This window comes from Cervus canadensis, chromosome 23 (genome assembly GCF_019320065.1).
Source record: "Cervus canadensis isolate Bull #8, Minnesota chromosome 23, ASM1932006v1, whole genome shotgun sequence".
NCBI classification, from domain to species: Eukaryota; Metazoa; Chordata; class Mammalia; order Artiodactyla; family Cervidae; genus Cervus; species Cervus canadensis.
Window position 1 is genome coordinate 17,522,195 of NC_057408.1, and position 25,083 is coordinate 17,547,277.

Here is a 25,083-nt window from a genome sequence, read left to right on the forward strand (position 1 = left end):
CCTAAAGAAATCAGTCCTGAATATTCATTGGAAGGACTGATGATGAAGCTGAAGCTCCAGTACTTTGGCCATGAACTGACTTTGGCAAAGAACTGACTCACTGGAAAAGATCCTGATGCTGGGAAAGACTGAAGGCAGAAGAGGGGGACGACAGAGGCTGAGATGGTTGGATGGCATCACCCACTCGATGGACACGAGTTTGAGGAAGCTCAGGGAGATGGTGATGGACAGGGAGGCCTGGCGTGCTGCAGTCCATGGGGTCACAAAGAGTCAGACACGACTGAGCGACTGAACGAACTGAACTGGATGTAAGAGGAAGTTCTATCCCTGAGGCATGAACACCGGCGGACGCGCCCAGATGCCCCTCTGAGTCCATGTGAATGGCTTAATTTCTAAGGCCTTCAATCTAAGATGCTGCTGACTTTCAGATGCATCATTATTGCCAAAAAGGGAGAAATGCTGCCAATTCGCCGTGCTGTTTTTTATTTTATATTCATTAAAAGAGCTCTTTTATAGTTACTGATGCTTGGTGATGGATACATGGAGTTCACTGGGCTACGATCTCTACTCTTGTGTATGTTTGAAATTCTTACTTAAAAATTCTGTAAGAAAAGAAGAGTTCTTTTAGGGTACTTATTTGGATATACAGATTTTTTGAAACTTCCTATTTTATACTGACATATAGCGATTAACAATGTGATAGTTTCAGGTTAACAGTGAAGAGACTCACTTATACATATACCTGTTCTCCCCCAAACTCCCCTCCCATCCAGGCTGCCACATAACATCAAGCAGAGTTCCATGTGCCATATAGAAGGTCCTTGTTGGTTATCCATTTTAAATATATCGGTGGATACACAGATTTTGAGCATAGAAAATTTTTTTGCTTCCTTTTATTGGTTGTTGCAATATCTCATAATTTTAACTTATTTTTTAAAAAATATTTCCTTTATTTATTTATTTGGCTGTGCCAGGTCTTAGTTGCGCCATGTGGGATCTAGTTCTCTGACCAAGGATTGAACCCAGGCCTTATGCGTTGGGAGTGCAGAGTTTTAGCCACTGGACCACCAGGGAAGTCCCTTAACTGCTATTTTTAATGCAACATAAGCACCTATTTTTTAATCCACTAATTATTTATTATGCAATTCTGGCCCCATTTATAGTAAGTGCCTTTCCCAGAAGCAATTAACCTGAATCATGAGGACTTCCTGTGTACGTTGTGAATTTTGAAACAGTGGTTCTCAGAGCTGGCTGTACGAACGAGCCACGCCAGGAGGCTGCCTAGACTCAGCCCTGTAACCTCTGTCAGCTCCCTGGAGGGGAAAAATGCCTTCCAGGGGTTTCTTTGTGTGAACAAGTGGTCAAACTTGCAGAATGAAGACTTAAGAAAACAGAAAAGGGGGAAGTGGCTTAAGCCTCCCACAGGTAGAAAGGGTCTTCATTTTCTCAAACTTGGACCAAGATCAATGTCCTACTGCCAGTTTGTTTAGAACTTGAAACAAGATAGATTTTTGAAAGATTCATTCTTTTGCCTGCTCAAAACGGACTTTGATTTCTCCCCCAGGCCTCGCGCTGACCCTTGGGGCGGCGACAGGACCCGGTCTACGCGGCCACCCGCTATAGAACAGGCGGAGCCGGGCCACGTGAGCCGGTGGCCCAGAAGTGGCTTTGCCAGGCAACTGTTTCCTAACCTGGCCGACCCCTGACTTCGCCCGGGTCCCGCCCCACCGTGCCGGCTCGATGGCGCGCACTAGGACCCCGCGGAAACGGTCCCGCCGCCTGGTGTGGGCGGAGCTACGTATTGTGACGTCACTCAGAGGCGGGGCCCGGTGCGCGGACCGACGGACTGACAGAGGACAGACTGCCGGAATCGGGCCGCAGGGGTGAGCCGGAAGGGGTACGCGGAGCACGTGGACGCGGGGGCCGCGCCAAGTCTGCCTGGCCTGCGGCTGGGGTGCGGGGCGGCCCCGGCGGCGCGTCCACCTGGGCCGGACCTCCCTCTCCTGGCCCTCTGATCCCCAGGCTGTGCGACCCCCACCCCGGGAACCGAGCCCCCACCCCGACGGCAAATCCCCCTGCCGGCCCCGGGCTGGCGGCCCGCGCCTCGGTTCTCCCGCGGAGCCCGGGGTGCGCGCCCCAGGAGGGGTCGTGCCCCGCGCGCGAGCCGGCGGTGCGCCCTGGGCGCGCCTGGGCCTCGGGCAATGCGCGGGGCGCGGCTCCCCCAGGCTAGGCGGCCCGGCTGAGTCCTTACTTCTTTTCCTCTCTCCAGGCCCCCTGCGGAGGATGGTCCCGGGCGGCGGCGGCACGTGGGGGTGACAGCGCGCGCCGGGAGCCCGGGAGCACGGAGGGCGAGCGGGCCGGGTGGACGTCAGTCAGCCGGCGGGCCGCCGGGCGAGCGGGATGGAAGCGGAAGGCTTGGGTTGGCTTCTGGTCCCGCTGCACCAGCTGGTTTCCTGGGGCGCAGCCGGGGCCATGGTCTTCGGAGGCGTGGTGCCATACATCCCGCAGTACCGGGACATCCGGCGGACTCAGAACGCCGAGGGCTTCTCCACCTACGTGTGTCTGGTGCTCCTGGTGGCCAATATCTTACGGATACTCTTCTGGTAGGTGGGGTGCCCCGCGCAGATGGCCTTCTCTTGTCTGCGTGAGGCCAGTGGGTGGAAGTGTCTGTACTTCCTGAGAAGGAGCTGTAAACGATGAGACTATTTCCCAGGGAAAATGGTAGGAATGGAGTGGAGAATCTCACATAGCCTCAGATCTGCGTCTTCATTTCGTATGGCTCCTACCTTCACAAGATACCCAGGGCCTTCTCTGTGGGGCTGCCTCTAGGACTGGGTCCCTGCCCTCAGGCATTTGCGTGCCATTTGGCGGGGAGTGGAGAGAAAAGGAAGGGAGTTCATGAATACCAGTGACCGAAGGCGGTCAGCAGGAAGGACAAAGCACTGGCCAGTGAAAGCTGTCAGGAGGGGCGGCTGAGCCGGAAAGGAAGCAGTGTTCTGGGCGTCTGCCTTGAAGGCCTGCCTTTCCTGCCTTCTCTGTTGTGTGTGGGATTTTATGTTGTTGTTTTTTAATAGTAAGTCAATTTTCTGGCTAGTACTTAATGGACTGTCTTTTCTTGCTCCTCCCAGTCAGCTTCCTCTTACTGGCATTTGCATTCTTGTAAGGAGCAGGATGTTATTTTAACAGCTGTTGAAGCTAGATGTAACTGGGAAGGTGCATTTTCAGTGGAAATGAGAAGAGGTCTCGAAGCCTCCTGATTTCAGTAAAACCTGGGACTGTCCTTCCTTCACGAGGGTCCCAGGCCCTCTGTCAGCGCAGACAGTAAGGGCAGCTAGTACCAAGCTGCTGGCATCTGAGTGCTGCTTCTGGCTCCTGTTGACTTTTGGGTCACTGTTGGAGAAATCGAGCTTTCTTTCTAATTAATTTTAAGTCAGCCTTACTGAGGTAGGATTTACATTAAAGAAAAGCGCAATCACACGTGTGCATTTTGATGAGTTTTGGCCGATGTCCCCTCCGCAGTCATCAGGGTGCGAGTCCCCGGAGTCCAGAAAGTCTCAGCTCCTTCACCTTCTGACCGCCTGGCCCCAGGCAGCCCTTGGGCACTCTCACTGTGTTTTTTTGCTCAGTGTGGTGTTTTAACATGTGAGCTGGTGAGTGACCCCTTATTCCAGGAGAATTTGTCAGACTGTGAGCCCTGCCTTTGGGCCAGTCTACTTCTAAAGGAGGGGTCAGAGGTCACTTATCTTTTAAAAACAGTTGAAAAACTGCATTTTGAAGACTCTTCCTTTCTGCTTGGCTGAGGGCAGCACTCTCTCACTGCAGCAAGACGCCCTCCTTCCGTCTCTCGGCTGCCTGCTGCTGGGTCTGAGGGCCCCAGATTGCTGTCAGGCCGGAGCTCCAGCCCAGGCTCAGCCCAGCCAAGGTCCCCAGCTTGGGAGCCGCACTTCCTTTAGGCGGCGGCAGGTCTTCTTCAAACAGAGGAGGACTGAGCTGCCTCAACTGGCCGGGGTCGCTTCAGGGGTTCAGTGGCTGCCCTGTGAACCCACAGCATTGCCTTCAGCCAGGATCCCAGAAGCCTGTGAGATCTTGGGGAAGAAGGAAGGGCTGGCAGGGGGTGCTGGTCTCTGCTCCAGCGTCACTCTCACCTGGTAGTGTGTTTTCCCTGTACTTCACTCCTGGCAGTACTTTGTAGTTCGTGTGGTTAAGCCCAGCAGGCAGGCCAGGCTCCACCTACAACTTGTAATGAGTGTGTGCGTCTCTGCCCACCTGGTCCCAAGGTCCCTCTGTTCTGAGGGCAATGCCTGTGACCCATTTCCCCCTTTCTCTGCAGCCTCCAAAGCACCTACTCCTGGGTCCTCTCCAGGCTTCATAGGTTAACAGAGTCCCCTCCAGTCTTCACAGGTTAGCAGCCCATTTCATTTAACAGGTTTCTGAGGGTTTCCCATGAACCAGACCCTGGGAGGACGCTGTAGGGTTAAAGCTTTAGCAGCAATGCTGTATGGAACGTACAGACGCACACATGGGTTCTGGGTGGTGGGGAGGGACAGAGCTCAGGCCAGGGGCTCCAGGTGGGATGGAGCCGGGTCTCTGTAAGGACAGTGGTGGACATAGAGGAAGGGACGAGCGTAGTTCCCGAGAGCTTGCCGGGAAGGCAGTCCTAGAAACTCTTGTCTGCCTGGGAAGCCTCTGGGAAATTTCTAGCATGAGGCATGTGAGTGGCTCTGCAGGCCTGTTGGAGGCTGACCAAGCTACATAAACCCCAGGTTTCTGAAAGTCACGAGACTAATGCTTTCATTCTTATGATTCTTCCCATCCTTTTGCAGAACCAGCATTCAGCAGATCATGCACAGTGCTGATGGACAGGACTTGGCATTTGTGTTGTTAGAAGCCAGAAGCACTGAGTGATTTTTGCAGAGAAGGGAGGGAGAGGGCCAGAGTGCAGAGATGGTGCTGCAGGGCCTCTGACCCAGGGCCTGATTCATCTGGGAGCTAGTTCTCCAGCCACACCCCTGTCTGATCAGAGAGATTGTTATACTGTATCAGAACTGTAGTGACATTGTATTGGAGATGTAGTAAAATTGTATCCAAGACTCCAGGACACTGTATCAGTGGGGTAGTGGCAATCTGCTATTTGGGCAGAAGGCAGTCTGGTGGCAGCAGGAAATAGATACTAGCTTCTCTTCCACTTGAGCTTTTCTCTGGGGCTTTGAAGGCGCATCAGAGGTGTTCCTGGTGGAAACTTTTCTCAAGCTCTGTGAAACTTTGCACATTTTCTGCAGTGTGTGTTTCCCTGGGAGTGACAGGTGTGTGCTGCACCCTGGGGGGATGTGCTTGGACCAGCTCCCCTGAGCCGGGCTCTCCCATCATCTGCATGAGAGGCTGTGCCAACCTCACTCTCAAGGCAGGAGAGGAGAAAGGGCTCTCTGACAACATGCCAGCACAGACTGCAAGGGTTAAAAGGAGAAGTTTAACCCACCTGATGAGTACAACATAGGGTCTATTTTAATGAGCTTTTAAAAATTACTAATGATGTTGAACATTGTTTTGTCGCTTGTATATCTTTTGTGGGAAGTTGAGCTTTTTGAAATTTTGTGTCTTGTTTAGCTTGTCTTCACCCTAAAAGCAGTTAAATATTCACCTCTGCCCCCACCCGTACTGTCTCTTTCTTTACTGTAAATATTGAATTCACCTAGATTTGATTTTTTGGTGTGTGGTAGGAGGTGAAGCACAAACCTTCATTTTTTCCCCAGTTTTTCTAGTCACTCATTGTTTCTGTTGAACAATTTAAAAAATGGAAGTGGCATTTATTACACAATGGCCCAAATCCCATGTCTTCAGTCTTGTAACTAACTAGAAGTGAAACACTAGACTGAAGTGTTTATTGTGATGCCCACCTGCTCCAGTGCCCCCAGTCTAATATAGACCTTTCTGTGTCTCCTCTTCTGGATTATCTATGGGTCAGTCAGACCCTGGGGTCAGCTAGGTAACCAGTGGGGGCTAGTTCCTGGAACTGGCTAGAAATATCCTCAAATAGCCATAGTGCTTGTGGGTCTACACTTTATAGAAGAGACGAAGCCTGGAGGCGGTGGGTCGCAGCGTGAGGGCTGGGGTGGCATGGTGGCCAGAGCCAGCCTGTGCGGAAGCACGCGTGTGGCCCCAGCAGCGGCAGCGCTTGGTGACCGCCTCCGTGAAGGGATGGGGGGGGCGGGCGGGGAGGTGGGCCACTGTCTGCCTGTCGCCTGGTTTCCAGGGTCAGTTGGAGGGCCATCCAGGGCCTCTCGACTCTTGACAGTTGGTACCAGCTCAGGTTTGGGAAACTGCTCCCAGTGGACTCTCTGCCCCAGAACAGCCAAGTAAGGACTGGGGCCTGGGCGTGCCCAGGCCTCACCTTGGGGTGATGGGTTTGCAGGCTTGCAGTGGGCTGGATCGAATGTCTCAGCCCCCGTGGTTCTCTTGGCCACATTTGAGACCCCCAGCTGGTATGTGGAGGGCAGTGCTGTGATCACCCCTTGGGGACTGGGATCTTCTAATGGGCCCACTGGTGCTGGTCACTGGACTGTGGCTCTGGCCTTCAGGAACTTTTGGCTGAGTTGGTAAAATGCTCAACACAAAAGTCAGCAGGAAGGCCTGGGGTCTTGTAGCTGGGCGGGCTGGGGCTGGGAGAAGAGGGGGACATGGGGCTTCAGTGGGGGTCTGCCAGGCCCACACCCATACCCTTGCTGCCTTCTCCTCTTCCCTCGTGAGGGGTGGGGGCCTGGTGCCCTGCTCTGCTCACACTTCAGACTGTGCTGGCCTGGAGACCTCCTCTCTGCAGGCAGGGGGCGGGGCTACTCTTGGTCCCCACTCTGGGATGCATCTTCCTGGGGAGGCAGGGCGTCTCACCTGGTGGCAGCAGCATCTCTGCAGGAGGGTGATGGATGTCTGGCTGGGCTTTTGGGGGGTGGGCGGTGTGCAGGAGGCTCAGTCACAGTCAGTTTGAGGCCTTGGGAGGGTCCCAGCGATTCCTGGGGAGGCATGTCTCACTCCTGCACATGATCCCAGGCATTTGTGGAGACCCGGGGTCTGGCTGTCCAGGACTGGTCTGGGCCCTCCCACCCCAGCGCTGACCGACCAGCACACGGGGCTCTGCCCGGTGCCTCTCTGATGCCACGGCGTGTTCCCCCGCAGGTTCGGGAGGCGCTTTGAGTCGCCACTGCTCTGGCAGAGTGTCGTCATGATCCTGACCATGTTGCTTATGCTGAAGCTCTGCACCGAGGTCCGCGTGGCCAACGAGCTGAACCTGAAACGCAGGGTCTTTTCAGGTGGGTGACCGGCAGCTCTGGGGAGAAAGCCCAGTAACTCCAGGAGGGGCACTCAGCCGGAGCTCCTGGGGAGAGACTGGGCTGCCCTCGCCCAGTGGCCTCCGGGCAGTCACTGTCTCGCCAAGTGGCGCTGGCGTCTGTCATGGCAGCCGCATTCTCCAGTGACTGACTCGACAACATATCCATGAAGCTGGGACTCGGGCAAGTGATCAACTCTTCTTAACGTGCCCTTGGCTGTGGCCGTGGTCCCACTGGGCCCTCATCAGGCAGGAGGTGGTACTGCTGGTCTGTTTCTGGCTTGATCGGGCTGGAGACAGACGTTCCCTGCAGAGGCGGCTTTCTCTCTGACCTTCTGTGTGGCTTGTGCTCTAAACACAGCCTCTCCATTTTTGTCTTCCTCCTGAGTCAACTGGGATCAGTTATGTACCTTGTTAAACATTCACCTGGCGTCATGCTTTGTGGGCTTTGAATGGGCACACAGGGTCCGTGAGCTCAGGTTGGCGAATCCCACGCTCAATCCACGTGCATTTTTTGGCAGCTTAGAAAATAGAAGATGCTGCTCCTGGTTTTGCCTTTTCCTTTGACAGTGTTCGTTCCAAGCTGATGTTCTGTGTTTGACCAAGTGGGCTGGTGGGCTTCTCTCTGCAGGGGGTTTGGTGTTGCACTTCTTTTGTCTAATGACTGAATCTAAGATGGTTCTCGCTTTATTTCATCTGAGGCTGTGTGTGTTCAGTCTCAGTTGCTGTTTAGAGAAGGGTATTCTCTGGAGTTTGTTTAGTTCAGGGACTCCTGTGGATTGCACTCCTGCCCTGCTCTTTTTCTTTTTTCCTGATAGTTATTTTCTTTCCCTTTGAGCAAATCATTTCCTCTTATGTAGCTTCTGTTTTTACTGTGAGTCTATGTAGAAGATGTGTCGGCCTCCAGCTCCAGTGAGTAGCCTGGACCGCTGAGTGTCGCGTAGGCTGTAAAGGTGATCAGCACTGCCTGTTTCTGCTGCTTCTCCCCATTACGCCGTCCTCCCTGCTGTGACTTGGGAGCACTCACCCGAGGTGGTGCTGACAGTGCTGCTGCGGGTGCCTGGGAAGCAGGGCTCCTGTATCGCGGATCCCTCACCAGGGAGTAGCTGCAGCTTAGTTTCCTCTGAGACAAGAGTGTCTGTGATCTGTGCCCCTTGAATCTCGCCAGTAAGGGGTGCAGGATCTCACGGCCAACTGCGGAGCGGGCCGTGTGGGTGGCCAGCGCATTCATCCTCACTGGGTGGGGGAAGGCTGGGGAGACATCGGGGCCTTAGTCCCCTGAGCCTTGGGCTCTGCAGCAGTGACCTTGTTGGAAACCGTGTATGGGCCATGACAATACAGGTACAGCAGGCTTGGGGGCCCCTGCATCACGCAGCGAACTCAGAATTTAACACTTAATGGCAGCTCGCGGGTGTTGGCCAGTGTGCTAGTGGGCGCCCTCGGCTCTGGGGGAGTGGAGGGCTGTGGCTCCTGATCCCTGGGCCCAGCGTGGCCTCAGGAAGGGTTGTTTCCTAACCTTTGCCCACATCTGCTAAGTGTTTGAGAATTCAGTACTCGAATCCAGGGTGATATTTTTGTGTCCGCTGTTTAAGAGATACCTAGGTCTCCGCGTCCTCCTAGGGAAGCCTTTAATGAGTGCGTGGGTTTATTTCCTCTCATCTGCCAGAAGCGGGCTGTGAAAAAGCCAAGTGGTTTGGGTCGGGAAGCTCTGGAGCCCATGGGCCTCTGTCCTGTGCTTTCCCCACCCCGTGGCCCCCTCCACCTGGCAGGTGGCCAGCTTCCGCTTCCGTAGTGTGTCAGCCAGGGCTGCGAGGGTGCCTTCAACCCCAGGAAGCAGACTTCCAGGGAAACTGACTGTGCACGTTAAAATAACTCAGGAGGAGAGTCTGAGGAGCCCAACTTCAGCTATAGGATGGTCAGGCAGCCTGCAAAAAAGCTCGAATGTTTTCCAGCCATCTTTTATAAAAGTTTTCAGTTCTGAAGATCACCCATTCAACTTGAAAGTTACGATTAAAGAAACATTACTGGTATTAAGGAAAAAAAGCAGGTTACTTAGAAAAATAAATATCTAATTTGTTATCTGATGAGCGACACCTGCTCACTAGACATTTTGGGGGAGACTGGACACAATACAAAACTCAAACGCTTTCCACCCCACTGCCCAGAGGTGACTGACTGCTTTGAACATTTTGGTGTTTTTCCCAGGTTTTTCTTTTTCAGTCTCCTACCACAAGATTGGGATCATTTTCAAAATTAGGATCAAATGTTTTAAAACCTCTCATTCCACAGAAGCTTTTCAGTGCCCGTGTGTGCAGTGGAGGCAGGGCCCAGGGGTGTGGGTTCCCCTTTCAGGATGTCCAGAATGGGGCGGCATTCACGGAGGCCACGTGTTGCAGGGAGAAATTGGCTGGAGATGCTAATATGCACCTGCTGTTTAACTGTGAACCAGGAGTGGAGTGTGGTGTCTGTCTTGACAGTGCTGTTTTCCTTTTTCACTTTTTATTGTGGAGAATTTCAAACATGAAGAAGTGGGAGCAGAAAAGGCAATGGCACCCCACTCCAGTACTCTTGCCTGGAAAATCCCATGGATGGAGGAGCCTGGTGGGCTGCAGTCCATGGGGTCGCTAAGAGTCAGACATGACTGAGCGACTTCACTTTCACTTTTCACTTTCATGCACTGGAGAAGGAAATGGCAACCCACTCCAGTGTTCTTGCCTGGAGAATCCCAGGGATGGGGAGCCTGGTGGGCTGCCATCTATGGGGTCGCATAGAGTCGGACACGACTGAAGCGACTTAGCAGCAGCAGCAGCAGCAGAAGTGGGAGAGCAGCATATGGCGCTCTCTGTGGGGCCATGACAGCCTCTGACCGTTTTCCAGAGCCTGTGCACGTCCTCTTCCTGCAGTTTCTGAAGCAAATCCTCAGTACAGGCCATTTGTAGGTGGTCTGTAATGTGTCTCTAAAAGATAAGACTTTAAGAAAGCATGACACAATATCATCATCCCGTAAGAAGTCAATTCTTCCTTATTATCAAACTACCATCTGTGTGAGTTTCCAGCTGTCTCTTGTGTTTCCTAAGTGTTTGGCCAGTTTGTTTCCTTAGATCAAGATCTGGTTATGGGCCATACACTGTAATTGGTCTGTGTCCTTTTGTTGTTGCAATTTGTCTTTTTAATCTATTTGGGGGTGCATGCTAAGTCCCTTCAGTCACATTTGACTCTTTGTGACCTCATGGACAGTAACCTGCCAGGCTCCTCTCTCCATGGGATTCTCCAGGCCAGGATACTGGAGTGCATTGCCATGCCCTCTTCCAGGGAATCTTCCTGACCTAGGGATGGAACCCCGGTCTCATATCTCCTGCATTGGCAGGTGGGTTCTTTACCACTAGTGCCACCTGGGAAGCCCTTTTAATCTATGGTTCTGCCTAAGTCCCCTTTGTCCTTGGAACTCACCTGTTGTTTGTTCTGCGTTGTGCACTCCGTGCCCAGCATGGGGTCAGCGGACCAGCAGCAGCACTTGAAGCATCAGGGCTGCAAGATCTGCACAGAATCAGGCTGCTGAAGCAGGGCCATGTGGGCTGCCCTGTGAAGAACATTCTGCAAGGTGACTCGATCCAGGTCCACCCTTTAGATTCTGCAGGACTGTCGTGCTCTTCCTCCAGGAGGCATGCTGGGCAACTGGTCTCTCTGGAGGGTGGCAGCCACGGGGGCCCAGGGCCCAGACCCGACAGTCTGTCCCGGCCGCCCAGCACCCCACTCTGCTGTCCTTCTCCTCTAGAGGTACTTCCCCGTGACTGCTACTCAGCCTTTCCACAGTTTGATTTATAAAGGAGAAGCAGGTGAATGCTTGCTTGTTGTTCAGTTGCTAAGTCAGGTCCGACTCTGCGACCCCATGGGCTGCAGCACACCAGGCTCCCCTGTCCTTCACTTCCTCCCAGAGTTTGCTCAAATTCATGTCCATTGAGTCAGTGATGCCATCCAACCATCTCATCCTCTGTTGTCCCCTTCTCCTCCTGCCCTCAGTCTTTCCCAACATCAGGGTCTTTTCCAACAAGTTGGTTCTTCACATCAGGTGGCAAAGTATTGGAGCTTCAGCATCAGTCCTTCCAATGAGTATTCAGGGGTGATTCCCATATTTCTCTTTATTTACTTTTCAAAATTGGTTTCCAGCACCTTGCAGTGGTGAGCATGTTTTACTTTATTCTGTGATTCATGTGACAGAAGTCCCATTGCCCCCTGTGGCCATCTGCCCGCCTCAGACCCTCTGCTGTTGGCTCTTGACTCTGGCACGGTGGTCCCCTGGACCGTGGACCTTGCTATAACAAGATGCTCTGAGCTCACTGTCCAGTTTTCTGCCCCAGACCTGGTCTGGACATGGCCTTGGAGGCCCCAGTCCGGGTCCCTGGGATGGCTGTTGGATCAGGGTTCTTCAGGACCCCAGTGGGTGGGACAGGGAGGTTTCCAGGAGGCGGAGCGCCATTCTCAGCTCGCTTCCCTCTTCGCTCCTGGCGGGTGCCATCTTGAGGTCGTGCCAATAGCGAGGCTGCTAGTTGTTCTAATGGGGTCCTCAGGGTCACACATCCCTCCTGCCAGGTGCCTGTACCTTGCAGTCACTAAGAACAGCGAGTGCCTCCCGGTGAGTGGGTCACCAGCCGGATCCCCGAGTGAACTCAGTTGAGATTTGCCCCAGGTCTCAGCACTCTGGTGGAATGGTCTGGGAGGTAGAGGGGGATGAGCTGACTGCTGAAAAGGACAGGGTTCCTTGTGAGCTGATGAAAGCCCTAGAGTTCCATAGTAGTAGTGATGGTAGGACTCTGGGAATGTACTAAACACACTTGAAGCATAAATTTTTTATGGTATGTAGTTATAGCTTAGTACGGCTGGAAGAAAATGTTGGGTGGGGAGAGTCGCATACCATCCTGAGAATGAAAGCTGAGCAACCCCCTTCCCGGGAGGATGCTTATCCACAGACTATTCTGCATTTTCAAGGGCTCCTTGGTGTCCTTGGACCTCAGGGTACGATCCTGCCTCAGTCCAGCCCACTGCCCGGTGCTGACCTAGGGTCTTCTGTTCCTGTGCTGCTGGACCACCGTGAACACACCTCCTTGTGGGCCCTGGGCCCCTACATCTCCACTGCAGCGTTGTCCACCTCCGCCCCCTCCCACATGTAGCCCCCACGTCGTCTCTCCAAGGCGCCCCCAGCAGTGAGTCTCAAACCGTGATGAGGACCAGAGTGCCTGGGGCATTTGTGGATCTGCCTCTTGTCTGTCGAGCACCGTCCTGTCCTCTGGCCGCCCCAGGGCTGACTGTCCTGTCTCAGCCCTGCTGAAACTTCGGCTTTGTCGTCTCTGGCTCCTGTCTCTGTGGCTGCTCGACAGGTGGGCCCCAAAACTTGGAGACAGGAAAGGACATTTTCACCCCAGACTCTGCAGTTTGGACTGTTTACTTTCTCACTGTCTCTTGCCTCTGCCTGTCCTCCCCGTGTCTTCCTCTGTTTCTGGATTGATCTCTCTCTTTGCCTCTCCCTCCCTCTCTCCCTCTCTCTGCTTCTGTCTCTACTCTTCACTCTTGTGTCTACGTGGTGCTGGCCATCAGCTGGACCTCAGCTGGGCTCTGCTGGATCACTCCCACATGGGCTCCTCATGAGAACTGGGCTTCCTTGCACCGTGAAGCCGTGTTTCAACGGGAGTGTCTGGGAAGAACCGGGTGGACACTGCATCTTTTTAAAGAGATGGTCTTGGAAATCACATAGCATTGCTTCTGCCAACCTGCACCTCAGGCCCACCCACAGTCGAGGGGGCAGAGGCCCCCCTCCTAGTGGGGGGTGCAGGCTCTGAGGGCGGTGTGGTCTGGAAGCGTTGCAGTCGTTTCTGAAGCTTGGTGCCTGGTGTGTCTTCAGTACAGATCTGTGGGGCCACGTGATCACAAAACATTGCCAGCGTCTCTCGGTCAAAAAACCTCAGGTAGCTCAGCGCCGTGCACAAGGATGTGACCTTCCCACCCAGCTTGCTGCTGGCCGCCCCGACCAGGGTGTGTGTCTGGCTGACCCCAAGCCCTGCACCTGGCCATGCCTGGTGGTTCTGCAGGGCAGGTGTGAAGCCCTGCTTGTCAGCTCAGTGGGGTCAGGCCGGAAGAGAGAAGGGCAGCTTTGCATCTGAGCCCGTAAGTGGCTGAGGGGAACACCCCGTCCTGTAGCCTCCCCACCTTCCCTCTTTTGGTACTTTGATCTTTAGAGGAGGTGCCCATTAATGGTGAACTTGGTCTAAATCAAAGACAGAAGCAAAAAGCTGGGAGAATCTGACCAACTCTGGGGACTCAGAACCCAGAAGGTCCAGAAGCGGGTGTTGGAAGGGAGGCGGGGTGAGGAGAGGAGACTGTGGTTCCTCTTGGTTTATGAACCACCCCCTCCATCCCCCCAGCTCTTCCCCGAGCAGCGTCAGCTGTCCCTGGGTCTGGGCAGAAAGCCTGGTATTTGATTTTAGCTGATTACTTGAAAAATTTCTAGTTTGGGGTAGTTTCCATTGCCTAGTGCAGACCCATGACCTTTGATCCTGCCTGTGCTTCTGACCTCGGTGACTCTCCTCTTTAACTGACCTCCATCCCCAGCTCCAACTGCAGGTGGAAGCCCCCTGGAGGAGCTCTGGTGGTCTTCAGGGCCTCTGGTCAGTCTGTTGTTGTCCTGGGGTGGCTCAGTCTAGGGAGGTCTCAGGTGGGGTGGGGGCGGGTGGGAAGGCAAGGTAGCTGGCAGTGGAATCTCACGCTGGGTCGTTCCTGGGCCATGGCTGGGGGCAGCTGCCAGCCCTGCTCCCTGACTTGATGTGACGTCCAAGGGCGGGCAGGTTCACATGCTGAATTAGCTGTCAGCTCACGGTGGGTGTTGTGTTGAGTGCCCTCAGAAAACAGCTTTGTTCTGAAGAGTCTGGACCCTGGGACAGCTGTCTTGCAGCCAGGCCTTATGTCCAGATGAGTTTCTGGGGGAAAGTGGAAGTAGAGTCTGCTGTATCTCGTCAGCACCTCTGACCTTAGAAATTAAGTGAGGTTTGGTGACGTTTCATTTTTTCCCTCTGTCCCAGGGACTTATTTTGAAAGAGGACAGGTTTGGAGAAAAATGATTCACAAAGTGGATTTCCTAATGCACAGAAACCAAAAGCTTGTCTTTCTGTTCCTTTTTTTTTTTTTTTAAAGAAGTGCAACAAGGACTTACCAGTGTTAAAACCGGTCTGTTTTTGTCTCTTCTTCCTCTCTGTTTTCTCTCTCTTTCTCTTTTTAAATGTAGCTGCAGATAATAAAGATGGAGAAGTCAGAGTCCCCCCCAGGCGGTCCTCTCTGGGTATGTACACGCTGCATGTGCTGCCGCGGAGCACCGCGTCTGTGTCTTGCTCTGCCCTGTCCGTCTCTGCTCCTCCCCCACCGGTGCCACAGCCTCTTCCTGCATGGGCATCACCCAGCCAGCTAACCAGCACAGCCTGCTGCTTTCAAGCATGAAGTAACCACTAGAAACCTACCCATTTTCTGTGTGTGTTGAGGGGGGAGGGATGCGGAGAGGTAAAAAGAAAGACATATGATCTGAACACAAGTTTTGGAATTCTGTTTGTTAAGCTTATTCCGAAGTATTTTATTCTTTTTGATTCTATGGTAAATGGAATTGTTTTCTTAATTTTCACTTTGGATTGTTCATTGTTACTTTGTAGAAATAAAATTGATTTTCACATATCGATCTTGGGTCCTATAGCTTTGCTGTACTCATTCATTCTAATAGCTTTTTAGTGGATAGTTGAGGATTTTCTATATGCAAGATTATGTCATCCACAGATAGAGAGTTTTACTCCATCTTCTCCAATCTGGAAACTTTTTATTTCTTTTCTTGACTAAGTATTGTGACCAGAAGTGGGAGAGTAGATGTGCTTGTCTGGCTCCTGGTCATAGTGAGAGAGCATTTCCTTCTTGATACTGAGTATGGTGTTGGCTACGGATTTTAGAGAGATGCTCTGTATTAGGTTAAGCAAGTGCCCTCTATTCTCAGTTTGTTTTCATTATGAAAAGATATTTGAGTTTGTCAAATGCTTTTTTGTGTCTGTTGAGGTGATCATGTGGTTTTTGTCATTTATTCTACTAATTACAGTACATTACGTTGATGGAGTTTTGTATGTTGAACCAACCTTGCATTCTTGGGATGAATCTCATCTTATCATGATGTATAATCCTTTTTATAAGTTACTAGATTTTGTTTGCTAGTGTTAGGTTGCTTAGGTTCCTTTTTTTTTCCCTTCTTCATATGATAAATGATTTTAGTATCACGACAGAACTGGTCTTATGAAATAAGTTGGAAATGGGAAGTGTTCCTTCCTCTTCTATTTTTTAAAAGAATTTGTGAAGAATTGCTATTAATTCTTTATTAATTAAAAATGTTTTAATTGAAATATATTTGACAAAAAAAAAAGAAATATATTTGACATGTAAATTAAAGGTACGTGTTGACACATTTATATACTGTGATATGATAGCCAAGTAGTGGTAATGAGTACCTCTATCACATTACCTAAATACCATTTTTTTTTCAATGGCTGGATGATCACTTTTAGTCTTCTAGCAAGTTTGATGGTTGTAACAATCACTTTTCATCTCCTGGCTAGTCTGATGGTTGGATGATCACTTTTAATCTTCTGGCAAGTTTGATGGCTGGATGATCACTTTTAGTCACTTGGCAAGTTTGATGGTTGGATGATCACTTTTAGTCTCTTGGCAAGTCTGATGGTTATAACAATCACTTTTCATCTCCTGGCTAGTTTGATGGCTGGATGATCACTTGTAGTCACGTGGCAAGTTTGACGGTTGGATGATCACTTTTAGTCTCTTGGCAAGTTTGACGGTTGGATGATCACTTTTAGTCTTCTGGCAAGTTTGATGGCTGGATGATCACTTTTAGTCTCTTGGCAAGTCTGATGGTTACGACTGCACTCACTGCACTCACTGTACAGTGCGTCAGATCCAGGGGCTTGTTCAGCACTTGCTGCAGGTTTATCAGTTCTTTTGAGTGTTTGGTAGAATCAGACAGTGAAACCAATCTGGGCTTGCACTTTTTGTGGAAAGTTTAAAAGGACTAATTCAGTCTTTTACTTGTAAATCTCTTCTTACTTTCTATTTCTTCCTGAGTTAGTTTCAAGAGAAATTCTTTCTTGGAATTTGTCCAATTAATCTGTTATTTGTTGGCATATATTGTTTTTATAATCTTTTTGATTTCTGTAAAGTCAGTGGTAATGATCTCTCTTTAATTCTTGACATTAGTAATTTGAGTCTCCTCTCTCTCCATCTTGTTTTGTTTCTTGCAGCTAAAGGTTTGTGCATTTAATTGATTTTTTTCAAAGAGCCAACTTTTGGTTTTGTTAATGTTTCTCTATTGTTTTTCTAGTCCCTAAAAATTTCCACTTTATTTATTTATTTATTCCACTTTAGTATTTATTATCTCTTTCCTGCTGCTTGTTTTGGGTTTAGTTTCTTTCTTTTTTTTTTTTAGTTTGTTAAGCTACAAGTTTAATTTATGGATTTGAGATATTCCTTCTTTTTTTTATTGACATATAGTTGATCTTTTTAAATATAACTTTTATAGCCATAATTTCTTTTTTTTTATTTTTTTTTTATTTTTTTTAATTTTTTTATTAGTTGGAGGCTAATTACTTCACAACATTTCAGTGGGTTTTGTCATACATTGATATGAATCAGCCATAGATTTACACTTATTCCCCATCCCGATCCCCCCTCCCACCTCCCTCTTCACCCGACTCCTCTGGGTCTTCCCAGTGCACCAGGCCCGAGCACTTGTCTCATGCATCCCACCTGGGCTGGTGATCTGTTTCACCATAGATAGTATACATGCTGTTCTTTTGAAACATCCCACCCTCACATTCTCCCACAGAGTTCAAAAGTCTGTTCTGTATTTCTGTGTCTCTTTTTCTGTTTTGCATATAGGGTTATCATTACCATCTTTCTAAATTCCATATATATGTGTTAACCATAATTTCTTTGTAAGTAATGCATTCACTGCATCCTGTAAGTTTTGGTATGTTTTCATTGGCCTTAAAATATTTTTAAATTTCCTTCAGGATTTCTCCTTTGACTCATTTATTACTTATGAGTGTGTTGTTTAATTTCCGCATATTCATGAATCTCCCAAATTTCCTTCAGTTATTGATTTCTAGGGGTTTCCCAGGTGGCACTAGTATTAAAGAACACACCTGCCAATGAAAGAGACCTAAGAGATGCCAGTTTGGTCCCTGGGTTGGGAAGATCCCCTGGAGAAGAGCGTGGCAGCCCACTCCAGTATTCTTGCCTGGAGAATCCCATGGACAGAGGAGCCTGGCGGGCTATAGTTCATAGAGTCGCAAACAGCTGGATACCACTGAAATGACTTAGCCTGCATACATAGCGTACATGCATTGATTTCTAATTTAATTCCATTGTAGTTGGAGAAAATATTTTGTATCATTCCAGTCATTTTAAATTGAGGCTTGTTTGATGGCTTGGCCAATGGTCTCTCTTGGAGAACGTTCCATGTGCACTTGTGAATGATGTATATTCTGCTTGTCAGGTGGGGTAGGGGGCGTCTGGTTAGGTTTTGTAGTGTTGTCAGCTCTCCTCTTTCCTTATTCCTCTGTCTAGTTGTTACGTCAGTTACTAAAAGTGTGTATTGAAATCTCCAACTACCCTATTTGTTTCTCTTTTCACTTCTGTCACTTTCTGCTTTTTATATTTTGGGGCACCTTTGTTAGGTGTGTATGTTTATAGTTTTATCTTACTGATAGATTGGCCCTTTTATCATTATAAAATTTTCCTTTATTTCTAGTAATTGTCTTGTTTTAAAGTCTGTTTTTTTCTGATAGTAGTGTAGCCACTGTAGATCTCCTGTGATTGCTGTTTATATGGCATATCTTTTTCCATTGTGCTTTTGGCTTATTTTTTATATCTTTGAATCTAAAGTATGTCTCCTGTAGAAAGCATATAGTGGATCTTTAAAAAAATTCATTCTGGCACTTCTGGCCTTTGATTAGATTGTTTACTTCACTCACATTTCATGTTACTGTGTTTGGATTTACACTCACCATTTCAGCTTTCTGTCCTCCCATCTACCCTAACCTCCACTTGTTCCTGCTTTATTACCTTCTTTGTAATAAGTGAACACTTTTAGTGTAATATTTTAATTCCTTTCAGTTCAGTTCAGTCGCTCAGTCATGTCCGACTCTTTGAAACCCCATGAAGCGCAGCACACCAGGCCTCCCTGTGCATCACCAACTCCTGGAGTTTACTCAAACTCATGTCCATCGAGTTGGCGATGCCATCCAGCCATCTCATCCTCTGTCGTCCCCTTTCTCCTCCTGCCCCCAATCCCTCCCAGTATCAGGGTCTTTTCCAATGAGTCAACTCTTCACATGAGGTGGCTGAAGTATTGTAGTTTCAGCTTCAGCATCAGTCCTTCCAATGAACACCCAGGATTGATCTCCTTTAGGATGGACTGGTTGGATCTCCTTGCAGTCCAAGGGACTCTCAAGAGTCTTCTTAGTGAGCCTTAAATATATATATATATATATACACACACACACATATGTATATATAATAGTATACTACATTGTATCATGTTATATTATGTTATTTGCTTGGCATTTGACTCAAACACCAAAGCTTATGATATGCATCTTACCAAAATCTACTTTAAATTTATACTAACTTGATTTTTTAATCAGTTAAAAGAGAAAAAGAGAAGAAATAAGCACTTTTACTGCCTTTTACCTACATGATCACCAATACCTACACTTTTTGTTATTCTCAAGTGGATTATAATTACTGCCCGAGGTCCCTTTCCTTCAGAAAGAATAATTTATTTTTAGTATTCCCTATAAGATGGGTCTGCTAACAAGAAATTCTCCCAGATCTTTTTTTTTTTCCAGATCTTTTTTTAATCTGGAAATGTCCTTGTTTTGCCCTTGTTTTAAAAAATATTGACTAGAGTCCTGCTCCCTGCAAATAAAACCCTTTTTATGTTAAAAAAAAAAAAAAAAATGTTTTGCGGGAATTCCTTGGTGGTCCAGTGGTTAGGACTCTGCTCTCACTGCCTAGAGCCTGGAGCCTGAGTTCAGTCCTTAATCAAGGAACTAAGATCCTACAAGCTGTATGGCCAGCAAAGAAAAAAAAAAAAAACGAGTTTTGCTGAATGTAAGAATTTTGGTTGACAGGGTTTTTTTGTTTTTGTTTTTTGGCTGCATTTCAAATGTGTTTTTCATTTTCTCTTGCTAATTTCTCTTTCAGCCATGCCACATGACTTACAGGATCTTGGTTCCCTGATCAGGGATTGAACCTGAGCCCTCGGCAGTGAGAGTGTGGAGTCCTACTGGACTACACACCACTGGACTGCCAGGAAAGTCCTTCTCTTGCTGATTTCAAGAGTTTCTCCTTTGGCATTCAGCAGGTTGACTATGATATGTGAGGGTGTGGATCCCTTTGCGTTTCTTTTTTCGAATTTGTTAAGCTGCTTGGGTGTGTAGACTGATATTTTCATCATATCTGGGAGTTTTCAGTTATCATGTCTTTGGCTGTCTTCCTCTCCTTTCTCCCCTCCTCTCCTCCCATGTACACGGCACATACTTGTGCACTGACTGCTGTCCCATGTGTCTCTCAGGCCTTGTCCAGTTTTCGGAATTCTGTTTTCTCATTCTGATTGCATGATCTTTATTGATCTGCCCTCAAGTTTGCTGATTCTTCTGCCAGCTCAGCTCTGCTGTTGTGCACTGAAAGTGTGTCTTTTGACCTCAGTTTCTGGACTTTGCAATTCCAGAATTTTCATTTGGTTCTTTTTAGTCATTTCTGCCTCTTTATTGATAGGCTTTATTTGATGAGACATTGTCAGTATACTTCCTTAAATTCTGCTTTACAAAACATTTATCTATTTGTGGCTGTTCCGGTTCTTCATTGCTGTTTGTGGGCTTCACACTGCGGTGGCTTGTCTAGTTTTGAAGCGCAGACTCAGTACTTGTGGTACACGGGGCTCAGTTGCCCGGCGGCATGTGGGATCTTCCCTGATTAGGGATGGAACCCGCGTCCTTTGCATTGGCAGGCCAGTTTTTATCCACTGAACCATCAGGGAAGCCTTTCTTTCTATTCTTTATGTGTAGTTTCCTTCAATTTTTTAAAAAATCAAACTTGTACTGACTGCTTTGAAGTCTTTTCTGCCAAGTCTAATGCTGCTTCTGTCTCTTAAAAAGTAATTTGTTTCCTTTTTTTTTCTTCTCTGTATGGGCCACTTGCCATACTTTGTTGAAAACTGGCTATTTGAGGTAAAATACTGTAGCAACTCCAGATACCGACCCCACTGTGCTTGGGGACTTGTCTGCTTGTCTCTGTGTTTAGTGACCTGGCCTAAGGGTGCCAGGAGCTGACCTTGACTCTCCTTTGTCCCCCTGTTAAGCTTCTGGTGGGGGGCGGGGTCTGACACTCTGATCAGTAGGTGCTCGCTCTGTTGAATTTGACAACAGCCTCAGGCGCGTAGGGATCCACCTCTTCCTCGCTGCTGGGGTTCCTGCCCCCTGGGCTTGCGCCACTGTGTCCGCGGTCACTCGCGCGCGCGTTCCCGGGAGCGGCAGGGCGGGCCGGCCACACGGGGGCGCACGGGACACGCGGCCTGGATCGAGGGTCCCTTGCGCGGAGCCGGGCATCCTTAGTTAACTGGGTCTCGGCCTGATGGGCGGGGCTGGCGCGAGGATAGGGGGCGGCTGCTGCCTGGGGCGGCCGACCCCCCCACCCCCCAGCCCCCCGCCCCGGAGGCAGGAGGCGTGTGGGTCTGACCCACAGCGGCCGGGCGGCAGCAACCAGGCCTCCGCATCCACCCTGCCACCGGCCCGGCCAGGCGCCTGGGTCAGAAGTCCGGCCCACGCTGACCCCAGACATCTCCCTTCTCTTTGCGATGTGTCCTCACGATCTGAGAGCCTGAAGCTGTCCACTGAGACTGGCCAGGGGGTTGCGATTTTTAAAGGTCGGCTCCGCGGAGCTGCCCTTCCCTGCAGCAGAGCCCACGTAGGGGAGCTCTCCGGACCGTCCCTGGGGGCACAGGGGCCCAGGCCAGCCGCTCCCGTCCTCAGTGGACCCCGGGCTTGGGGCAGGTCACCGTCGCTGACCCAGGGTGCCCGCTCATTCGCTGGTCCTGGTTTTCTCTGGCAAGGAAAGCGGCAGGCCGAGCACAGCATCCCCACGTGGCCGCGTGGCTGGAGCCGCTGCTGGAATCGCTCTGATCCAGGGCAGGAAGGGCGGCCAGCCTCTCTCCAGGCCGCTGCTCGCTCTGGCATCATTGGTGGCCCGTCTATACCCTTTGAGACCAAATCTCTTACATAGTTGTTTGGAGTATAAAAATACAATATGATAGGAAATCAAGTCCTTCTTGCCACTAGGATGCAAGCTCCTGGTGCAGATCCTTCAGATAGCAAATGGCTTCTTAACTGGGAAGTGATGGGACTGAGCAGGGAAGGAATGACTTTGTGGATCCAGGGAGCCTCAGACCTTCTGCCAGCCAGGTGGGGATTTCTCCATGTTTACATAATTGGGAAGCTTCAGGGATGTGCTGGTCACCACCAGGCATCTTTAGCGGCAGCTGAGGGGCAGGCGAGCTGGGTGGATTGGAGGCCACGTGCTGATTGGTGCCAAGGCCTGGGACCTTCTTTCGGCTCTGAGTGCCTTGCCATGCCTTTTGGGGCCACTGACTGGAAACCGTATCCTGGGAGAAAGCACATCCCGCGTGAGCTGGGGGCTTGCCAGGGAAGTGAGGAGGGGAGGTGATTTCTGTTAACACCTCAGCTCTCCTGGTGGCGTTCTGCCTGCGTCCCTGTTCTCTGAGCACCATCCACTCATGCACAGAGTGGGACCCAGTGGCCCAGGAGGAAGGTGTCACCTGAGTGGCTCTGTTTCAGGAGCAGGGTGCCAGCCCGCCCCTGTGCCTGATCTAGATCAGTTTTTCTTGGAGGGAGTCCAGACCACTCTTCTTTCTTAGCTTATTTTAAAAATTATTCATCAAAAAATCTTTGACATAGGAATCCATAACAAAGTATAAGAAATGCTTGATTCATCTGATTACAGATCAGCGATCTGTACATTTTATTAAGCATCTCCTGTGTTCTTCTAATTTTTTCTGACGAAACTCTGCAAGTCTCACTTCATGCTTTCTGTATCTACCCAGTGTTATCCTCAACTGACATTTTTCTACATGTAATTTTCTGCCTTTTTCTCCCTGCCGCTTGTTTTAACTCACCACAACACATCAGTTACAGTTAGTGGGTAGATGGGTCATTAAATGTATTTTAAATTGCCCAGGATTCAAATGACAGCACCTCAAACTTAAAAGTTTGAAAGAACTATTTTTATCTTCAGTATTAGAGAATATATTCTCTAAAGTGAATATGTATGTCTGTATACAATTTGAAAGTGTACAGTGTATTGGTTTTTAGTACATTCACAGTGTTGTGCAGGGACCACCACCATCTCATTACAGAACATTTCCATCAGCCCAAAACAGACCTCACACCGCCCAGTTCCGTTACCCTGAGCCCTGGTAACCACTGATCTGCTCTCTGCCTCTGTTTTGCTTATTCTGGACATGTCATGTGAGGGAATAATACAGCTTTCTGTGTCTGAATTCTTTCACTGAGCGTGTATTTTCAAGATTCATCCTGATTGTAGCCTGTGTCAGTACTTAATTCTTTTTAAGGCTGAGTAATATTCCACTGTGTGGCTGGACCACATTTTGTTTATCCATGTGTCCAGTGATGGACATTTGGGTTGTTTTGGACAGTTGGGTTGTTTCTACCTTTTGGCTTGTTGTGAATAGTCCTGCTGTGAGTAATCATGGGAAGTTTTCACATGAACAAGAAGGTTTTCAGTTCTTTGGGGCATTTACATAAGAATAGAGTTGCTGGGCTGTGTGGTAACTCCATGTTTCATCATTTGAGGGACTGCTGGACCACATTTTAAAATGGCTACACCATTTTACATTCCTATCAGCTGTGTATGAAGTTTCCAGTTTCTCTACATTCTCATCAAGACTTTCTATTGTCTTTTTCACTTTTGCCATCATAGTAACTGTGAAGTGATATCTCATTATGGTTTTGATTTGAGTTCCTTTTACAATTCGTGATGTTGAGCATCTTTTCATGTGCTTGTTGGCCATTTGTGTATCTTTAGAGAAATATTTATTTGGGTCCTTATCATTTTTTAATTGGGTTGTTTGTCTTATTGTTGTAAATCATATATATTCAAAAGGAATGTTTACTTCTTCTCTTTTGGGAGTTGTAAGTGGTGCTTGTTTTGTAGATTATCATGCTTTAGTGTCTTGCAGAGCCTTTCTTGGTCCTGTCCTCTCCAAGGGGAACGGGACATGTGTGTCTTCCCTGCAGCAGCCCTCATGCTTCCTCTCCCGGCCTCTGTGTACCGTCTGTGGTTGGACAACTCAGGTCCTCAGGAGCCCTTGGGTGCAGCCCCCCAGGGTTGCCTGGTCCTTGGCCCATGCACTGAGGATATGTTGAGAGCATGTCCCTTGGGGGCGTCCTTAGCTACCTGCAAGTCCAGGAGGCAGAGAGGTGGACGGGCTCCAGCAGTGTTCCCTCCTGGCTCTGTGACCTGGAGGAAGCCTGTCCGGAGGCAGCTAGGGGCTCTGTCGTGGGGTGTGGCGACCTTCAAGGATGCTGGTGGTGCCCATTGCCCCGGGCTGTGACGGGGCGGAGTTGGGATGCTGGCAGTTCCCTCATGTGAGGACATGGGGCCCATCCTTGCACCTGAGGGAGCCCGAGCGGCAGAGATGGTCAGTGAGACCCGGGAAGGCCTTAACTGGGAAGCCGGCCCCTTCCTTATCCCAGATAACTGGCAGATAAAGCCACACCAGGTCTCATCCAGCCCACGTACAGCTCTTGAGACTCAGCCATGAGAGTAGGCTTCCCGAGACGGAGGGCCTGTCCCCCTGCCCTTGCTCCTCAGGCCCCTCTGAACTCCCTGTCCGCTCAAGCAGCTCTGTTTCCTTTTAGCAGCTTTACTGAGGTCTGATCAGCATGCAATAAGTGCATCAAAGTGTGAAACTCTGGTCAGTTTGGGCCTGTGTACAACCTTTGCCCAGACCAAGACAGTGAACGTGCTGGTCATCCCCCAGTTTTCCTCTTTGTGACCCCCTGCCTACCCTAAACACTAATCTGCTTTCTGTCACAATTCATTTGCATTTACTAGAATTTAACACATTTACTGGAATTTTACCAGAATTTGGAACCATCCAGTACATACTGTTTTGTCTGGTTTCTTTGACTGAGCATAATTGTTTTGAAATTTGTCCACAGTGTAGAGTGTATCAACAGTTTGTTCCTTTTTATTGTTGAGTTATATGGTTATATTACAAGTTTTCTGTTTATTAACAGATTGATGGATATTTGGATCATTTCCAGTTTTTGATTGTTACAAATAAAACTGCTGTGAATGAACTCTTGTGTACAGGTCTTATATGAACATGTGCTTTCTTTTCTCTTGGGTATATACCTAGCAGTGGACTGGCTGGATCATATGGTAAGTGTATGTTTAATTTTTAAAGAAATTGTTGCACTGTCTTCCAAAGTGCTGTACCATTTTGCATTCCAACCAGCAGTGTGTGAATTCCAGTTGCTTTGCATCCTCATCAATACTTTGTATGGACCTTTTTAAAAAAATTTTTTTCCATTCAGATAGGTCTGTGGTGGCATTTCATTGTTGTCTTACTTTGC

At 49.3% G+C, this 25,083-nt stretch overlaps 1 protein-coding gene across 4 annotated transcripts in view; it reads left to right on the forward strand.

Moving 5' to 3' along the window:
• The first annotated feature begins 1,773 nt into the window (after window positions 1–1,773).
• The window catches only part of SLC66A2 (solute carrier family 66 member 2), a 42,833-nt gene continuing 19,523 nt past the window's right edge, over window positions 1,774–25,083 (forward strand). Inside the window, exons 1-4 of one of the 4 annotated variants that reach the window (XM_043444390.1) lie at window positions 1,774–1,883; window positions 2,270–2,603; window positions 7,168–7,301; window positions 14,592–14,645. In XM_043444390.1, the coding sequence (XP_043300325.1) occupies window positions 2,401–2,603; window positions 7,168–7,301; window positions 14,592–14,645 (391 nt within the window). In that variant the 5' untranslated portion in view covers window positions 1,774–1,883; window positions 2,270–2,400. Of the gene's footprint in view, window positions 1,898–2,269; window positions 2,604–7,167; window positions 7,302–14,591; window positions 14,646–25,083 lie in introns of all 4 variants that reach the window. The other 3 variants (XM_043444389.1, XM_043444392.1, XM_043444391.1) reach the window with 3 other exon arrangements.